General features: G+C 56.9%; 1 protein-coding gene across 4 annotated transcripts in view; it reads left to right on the top strand.

Moving 5' to 3' along the window:
* The first annotated feature begins 1,209 nt into the window (after positions 1–1,209).
* NXPH1 (neurexophilin 1) overlaps positions 1,210–7,102 on the top strand; it is a 139,574-nt gene continuing 133,681 nt past the window's right edge. Inside the window, exons 1-2 of one of the 4 annotated variants that reach the window (XM_040066254.2) lie at positions 1,210–1,709; positions 2,706–2,867. In XM_040066254.2, the coding sequence (XP_039922188.1) occupies positions 2,814–2,867 (54 nt within the window). In that variant the 5' untranslated portion in view covers positions 1,210–1,709; positions 2,706–2,813. Of the gene's footprint in view, positions 1,710–1,839; positions 1,963–2,059; positions 2,146–2,341; positions 2,474–2,705; positions 2,868–7,102 lie in introns of those variants that run through there. The other 3 variants (XM_040066225.1, XM_040066246.2, XM_040066236.2) reach the window with 3 other exon arrangements.

Genomic DNA, 7,102 nt, shown 5'->3' with positions numbered 1-7,102 from the left:
TTCTAGCCCCAGACTTATGGAGAAGTGAGAGTAGGAGAGATAGGAAGGAAGGAGTTGCAAGGGAAAAGTCAGCTGCAATTTTTTGTTATCCTTTTGAAACTAAAGTCCCTAGGCAGCTTTAGCCTGCACTGCAACGCAGAGGCTGTCTGGAGGGGCAGGATGACAGTACGATTCCTCGCAGGCTGCACACTTCTGTTCAAAGCTCTGACATGAGCATTCTGCATGTCTAGCAGAGCGATGGTGCTGGAAGCATATGGAGGTGTCCATCTTCCAGGTGTTTGAGCAGAAATGGCTATGGGGGAGGGCTCTGGTGCAGCTCTTTCAAAAAGTACTAATTGCCTTCCCTGTTCTTTCCCTGCTCCCCTTTTATTATAATGTTCCAAATTCAGAGCCCCAAATTAAAACAGTATTTTGCAGCTTGATGCTGAAGCCTCAGATCACAGATATTAGTTACCCCTGTCTGCTCTGAGAGAAGCAAGGGTTTGACAGGACAACGGAAGTCTTCTTTTTCTTTCTCATTTCCCTCTCTACAGCTTACTGGCATGCTTTTTGCTTTGGCTTTGGGAAGTGATAAATCTGGTTTGCTATTGAGTTTGGGCACCTGGTAGGGCTGCTCTGTGCTGCTGGTATCCTCCTCTTCACGCTGTACCAATGTCACACTAGTAATGACACCGTTTAGGGAAGGAAGAGTGTATGAAAAATATCTATAGAGTTCTTTGTAAAGTAGAAGGAAAAACATGGTGAGACCTTTCCATTTGTATGACAGCTGGCGGGATAAGCCACAGCACCCGACAGGGGTGAGCTTTCCAGCTTCACTCCGAGGGTCTGTCCAGCTACAGGTTCCTGCAAGCGAGGGAGAAGAAACCCTTCCATCCTGGAGCCTGACTCCCGCTGCCGTCACCCATCTGGGCTCCGCGATCCGACCGCCCCCGTGCCTGACTGGCGGGCGCCCGCGGACTTCCCGGGCGGAGCAGCGCTGTCGGTGCGCGGGACACCGCTGAGGGAGGTGGAAAAACTAAAATGAAAGGGAAGAAAGAGACAGAAGGCGCTCTCCCATTCTCCTTTAAGGCAGACAGCCGGCTCCCGCGGGCAGACAGAGAGGGAAAGGGCTGTGCCCAGGCAGCAGTGCGGGCAGCAGGGAGGGCAGGGAGGGCAGGGAGGGCAGCGCCCGCTCCCGGGCAGAGGCAGGCGGCAGGGCGGATAGGACAGGCAGCAGGGACAGGGCAGGACACTCGGCCAGCAGCAGGGCGGATAGGACAGGCAGCAGGGACAGGGCAGGACACACGGCAGGCAGCGGCGGGGGCAGGGCGGGCAGCGCAAGGCAGCTCGCACCGCCCGGGGAGGTCTCTAATTCATCACCCCGTTCAGCGGAGAGGATGGGACGCCGCTAAACTCCCCTTCCTCCCTCCTCCCTTCCCCCCTCGCCAAGCAAGCCCCCCCCTTCCCCCCCTCCGCTGCTCTTTCTCTTTCCCCAAGCAGTGAGCCTCGGACAGTGCTCGGCTCCAGCGCTTTATTTTAAGATGATCGGCCAAGGTCTTTGCAGATAGATTTTATCTGAAGTTAAATAGCAGGCGCTCGCCGCTCATTCGCCAATAAGTCATTTTTAATAGAGACAAATCGCTCTGGACGCCCCGGAGCGCCGGTGCAGCCGCTCCTGCCCGCGCCCCCCGCCGAAGACGAGCGGGCAGCCCGGGCAGCTCCCTCCTCCCGTAAGTGTCCTGCTCGGCGGATCCAGAGCGCGGCCGTGTGCGGAGAAGGGGAGGCAAGGGGGGGACAGCCTGCCAGCCGCCCCGCCGCCCTGACAGTGCCTGCGCTGGATGCACAGCGGCCGCGGGACACCTCGGCGCGGAGCGCGGCGAGGAGATGCGCAGGGGCGCTGGGCTGCGCCGCGGCACTCAGCCCCTCTAGGCTCGCCCATGGAGCGTCCCGCGGAGCCCCGTCCGCCGTCGGATCCTCCACGCAGTACGTATCCCCACCGCGGCCCCCCCGCGGCGGCGGGGCTGTCCGCGGGCCGTGGGGGCGGAGAAGGGCTGGGGCCGGGGATGGGGGTCCGAGCCCGTCGGGGCGCCCCGGGGCGCGGTCCCGGCCCGGGGCGCCGTATGGCGCGCCTTTAGGAGCGGCAGAGGGAGGTGGACTCTTGCAGGGGTAAGCACAGCCTGCTCGGGCGTCCCGGAGGCAAAGCTCTCTGCTTCGGCTTTAAGCGTCCAAAAGCATCCGGAGCCACGATCCCAGCGTCTGCTGTCGCCTTCTCCGCGCTCCGGCGCCACTCCGCTGGCTCCCTAACTCGCTGCCGGGGCTCCGCAACCAACTGGCGGGCGGCTGCCGCCCGGTCCCCGCCGAGGGCACCCGGACAGGAGGGCTGGCAGTGGCACCCCCGGGCCGTCCCAGCCCACAACACGGGGCTCTACCGCCCAGTAAAAGGACTGAGCGCCGGGGAGCGCTGCCTGTAGGCGGTCTGCCGCCACCTCAGACCGTGCGATCACTTTGCTTTGACGCTGGATTAACTCGATTTTAATCGTTTTTTGTTTCCCCCACCCCCATTCACACACCCCATCCTTCTCTCCGGCCGCCCTCTCTCTCCCGCCGCTTTCTTCCTCCCCCCCACCCCCCCACCCCCCGGCTTTCCCTACACACCTCACTTCCCCCCTTATGCTAAGCCTAACCTGTCTTGTGGTCATGGGATCTATAATTTCGTTTTTGTCTAGGCTGGTGAGAGCTCTGCTTATTCTGTAAAGTGGATGTCAGGTGGATCTATGTTCTGGAAGGAACAAAGAGGCAGCGAAAGCAGCGCGGGGGAAGTTTGAGCGGCGAGGATGCAGGCTGTGTACTGGTACGCGGTCCTTCTGCTGCAGCCCACTCTCTACCTGGTGAGTGCCCCCGGCCCCTCTCACGGGCCGGGCATGGGGAAGCTCGTCGGGGAGAAGGGCGCCAGCCTGGCGGAGAACGAACAAACTCACGGCAACTACTTGCACCTCGCAGCCAGCTCTGCCCCGTCCTCCCGGGGCGGGGAGGTTCGGGTCCTGGCCGGGAAATCTCGGCGGGGCGCAGACCTATAACTTCTCCGCGGGGAAAGGGCTCTCCGCTGGGCCGGAGCAGGGTCGGGGTCTCCCGGGCCGCGTCCCCGGGTGTTACCTCCCGGAGCGGGTCCCTGGGTGTGTGCGTGGGCACCAGAGCACTGCCGCGGGGGCGCCCGGCCGGGCTGTGCGGTGGAGGCAACTTCCTGCCCTCTGCTCCCTGCTGAGGGTGGGAGCCCCTTCGGATGGGAACCCCCTCGGTGTGCCGCTACGGGCGGTGCGGCACAGGCGGGCGGGCACTCGGCGGCGAGCACAGCTAGCATTTTCGGCGAGAAGCGTCATTGACTTTCGAGCAAATCTCCTTTAAGATTACCGCGGGAACACGAGTAAACATCGGCGTTATCTCCTTTCACACACACACACTTTATTCCCGCTACGATTGCAAGGAACAAAAAGCAGGCAGACTGCCCCTTTGCAGTCCGTATCCTCTCTCGATCCTCTCTCGCTTGTGATACGTTAATCAGGCAAACGCTTGGCGGCAGCTCATTCCCGTGGCTACGGGGGAGGGAAAAGACCTTTTTCGAGGAGCGTTGCCGGGAGAAGCGCGCCGGCGCCCGTGCTGGGGGTGGTGACGGCCATGGCCCGGCTCCGGCCCCTCGGGCTCCGGCCCCTCGGGCTCCGGCCCCTCGGGCTCCGGGCGCTGCCCGCGCCGCAGCTCCCTGCGCTGCGGCGGCCGCGCCACTCGGGGGCGCTGCGGGGCAGCGCGCGCGGCCCCGCGCCGTGCAGCCAATCGCGCGGGCCCGGCGCGGGAGGGGGCGGGGGGGGCAGGCGGGGCCGCGCGCGCTCCTCCCGCGCAGCGCCCGCCGCTCCCGGCGCGGCCCGGCCCGGCCCGGCCCGGCCTTTCCCCGTCCGGCAACGCCCGGCCCTTCCCGTGCCCGCCCGACGTGGGGGTCCTGCCCTCGCCGGGCGGTGCCGCGTCTGCCGCCGGCGTTTCTCCTCCCTGCGAATTTTATAGCCGGGGTGGAGGTGGAGGGGTGGGGGGGAAATGGGGAGAAAAGCGCGTGGCAAATAATCCATCAAAAAGCCGGAGCGAGATCGATACGTCGTGTTAAATTTTAAATGTGTTTGCTGGCAGTTAAACTGCTCTCGACTCATTACAACAACAGTGCTGGATTTATTCTAATGCGCTGCAGTCTGAACAACAAGCGCATTAATTCTCCTTTAATTGTAAACTGGGAGCATTTGAAAACCATTCAGTGTGCAAATTATGCTGATTCAATTACCGTTTAGTTACAGACTTCATTACCTGAATACTTTTTTTTTTTTTTTTTTTTTCCCCCCGAGGGCTTGGCATTACAGAGTGAAGGAGACAAAATTTTCAAGTTTCCCTCGAAACAATGCAAAATATGATATAAAAAGAAAAGAGAGAGAGGAAAAAAGTTAAAAAAAAAAAAAAAAAAAAAAGTCGTGAATAAAAGACAAGCTAGGGGGAGGGAATGCGCCCTTCAGCTGGCCTGTGTCTTCTGCCAAAACATTCGGGGAGGATCCAAAGGATTTCCCTAGCATGATTCTTCCGACTTGATACTTCCACGTTTATTCCAATCTCTCCCGATTCTCTGTATTTCAGGAGTGACTCTGAAAGTTTGGACTAGGCCATCGCATGATGACAAACTGTTTATTAGCACCGAAGCATGAAGTTTTGATTAAAGCTTTAATGCGGTGCCACAAAGCAGCAAGGTGCAGCACTTTGTTGTGCCTATCCATATGTGCATGTCACTCCGCGTGGACAAAAGCAGCTTCAATTAGTAATTAAATTTTCAATGCTCAGACTGTTAGGGGGGTAAATGAAATGGCAGCACAAACAGCTTCCTATCGAGCAGGTTAAAAAAAAAAACAACCAAAAAAACCAAAACAAAAACCCAAACCTTTTTGAAAGGGGTTAATAATATAGGTGAGAAGGAAAATAGCCTGTTTCCCCTTCGCTTGAATTAGGAGGTGTTCATGGAGAGTGAACAGCTGCAGTGAGGCTGAGCTGCCTTGAAGTCACTCATTTACAGACACTGTCTGCCTTGTAATTTCACTCAGAAAACCGCTGCTCTTTTTTGTTGTTGTTGTTGTTCTCCTCCCCCCCCCCTCCGTCCCGTTAAACCTCTTTGAAATGAAATCTTAAGGAAAAAAGAGTGCTTTTGCTCTTCATAGAGCCATACATTATCAGCCTTATTGCCTGAAATTTATAGATATCATGGCCGATCTGAATGAGTAGGAATTTTGCTGGGGTAGAGATGTTCGCCGTAGTACGTTTATTGAAAAGAGCATTAGTTGTGTGTTGCGAGGTGTGCATTTTCTCCTTGTTTCGAGCTGTGCAGTGTATTGAAAATGTTATGTTTCATTTGCAGCGGTAGTGCATTTCCTCTGGCCTAAATGGGTAACTTAGTACTTATTTGGCAGAATTAGGAGTTAACCTTTAAAGTCTTGCAGTTGTTTTCTTTCTCTGCTTTTAGAAAGCTGCAGAAAGTGTTCAAACACCTACACTAGGTCTTATTTACCACGCACTCCACATGACCGCTGTTCCTTCAAAAGCATCTTAGTCTGATTCTAATGGATGATGTTTCCTTAACTAACAGTGCTGACCTGAGCTCAAAATCGTCAGTGAGGAAGCACGTAAAGAATAAAGAAAAAAACCAAAATAACACTCGGAGATCGCAGACTCACAGAATTGAGTTCTGTTTATAAGGATGCTGGGATTTTATACCGTTCCTTTAATGGAAACCTTCTCGTTGTACCTCCTGCCTAGTTGCCGGTGAACTTCCAGTCCGACACCACAGGACAATAGAAGGCCAGGCTGTTTCTTTTCATTTCTTCCTTACTTATTCCCCCCCCCCCAACCCCCCGCGTGGAAGCAGCAAGCTGTAGAAGTGACTACGGAAGGCGCGGGCTGTTAGGAAGGACGGCAAGGGTCCTAAGTATTATTTTGCAGAGGGACAGGTCAAGCAGGCACTCGAAGGAGGAGGCAGACCGTTTTCGTGCCGGCAGCTGCGGAGCCGCTCCGTGCGGCGGGGCCCGGCAGGCTGTGACCGACAGCTCCTGGAGGCGACGGGCGCTCGCCCCGTCCCGTCCGGTCCCACCGCGTCCCGGCCGCCACCCGGGCCCTGCGCACCCCCGGCCAACGCGGGCGGCCAAGGGCTCGCACACGGCGGGATTCGCCCCGTCACGGTCACAGGCTGTACCCCCGCTCGCTCCGGGGAGACCTTCGGTACAGGCACGGAGTGGGTACGTGCACCTCGTGTGCTGGGATCATCCCGGCTCGAAGAGACTTCGGCTCATTGTTTAGGTGCTCCTTAACCGGAGTAGCGGGTACTGAACTAAAATCAGTCGGAATTTTGCATGCTGATATGGTAAGGATCCCTCCCCCCTTTCATCCCCCGCCCGGCTTGTAGTCTTCTCCCAGCAAAGTGTTTATTCACCGGTGGGTTTCATTAGGATACGCGCCGGGGCCGGGTAGCAGAGCGCTTCAACTCTGTGCAGAACTTAGGCAGCGCCAGAGCAAAAGGAAGGATGTTTTTTCACCCCGCGGTGAAGGCTCTTCCGCGGCGGGAGCTCCTGCGAGGCGCTTTGCCAGACGAGTAGAACTGCGGGGCTCACGGGGTGCCGTGTTAAACAGGGCGATGGCTTTGGCAGTGGGGCTTTGGAAACAGCCTGCTAACCTTCTCCCCGTGCCCGGCTGGGATTTTAAGGTCTGTTTCACACCGTCACTGTAGCTTGGAGGCCTTCTGACAGCCGAGAGGAGCTTTCCTGCAACACTGTTGTGAATAATAGAGGTTTGAAATTGTCCTCAGCGGTGGCACACTTGGTACAGTATTTGCTGAGGGGGTAAACAGGGGGTTAGCGGCTCCAGAGTTTGTGTACATTTAATTTCGCTGTGTGTCGCACTGTTTGCGGTCATTTCACCCCGGTTAATGAAAACTGTAGTGAATGTGAGGAAATATCACATGCCGGCGAAGAGAATTTGATTTCCCCCCGTTCTTTCTTTTTAAAGATTCTTGCTGATTGGGTCCCACTTTGTCGTGGAAGGAAAAAAAAAAAAAAAA

Source organism: Hirundo rustica, chromosome 1 (assembly GCF_015227805.2).
Source record: "Hirundo rustica isolate bHirRus1 chromosome 1, bHirRus1.pri.v3, whole genome shotgun sequence".
NCBI classification, from domain to species: domain Eukaryota; kingdom Metazoa; phylum Chordata; class Aves; order Passeriformes; family Hirundinidae; genus Hirundo; species Hirundo rustica.
The sequence above is the reverse complement of the archived record's forward strand: the minus strand, read 5'-3'. Positions and strand labels throughout refer to the sequence as shown.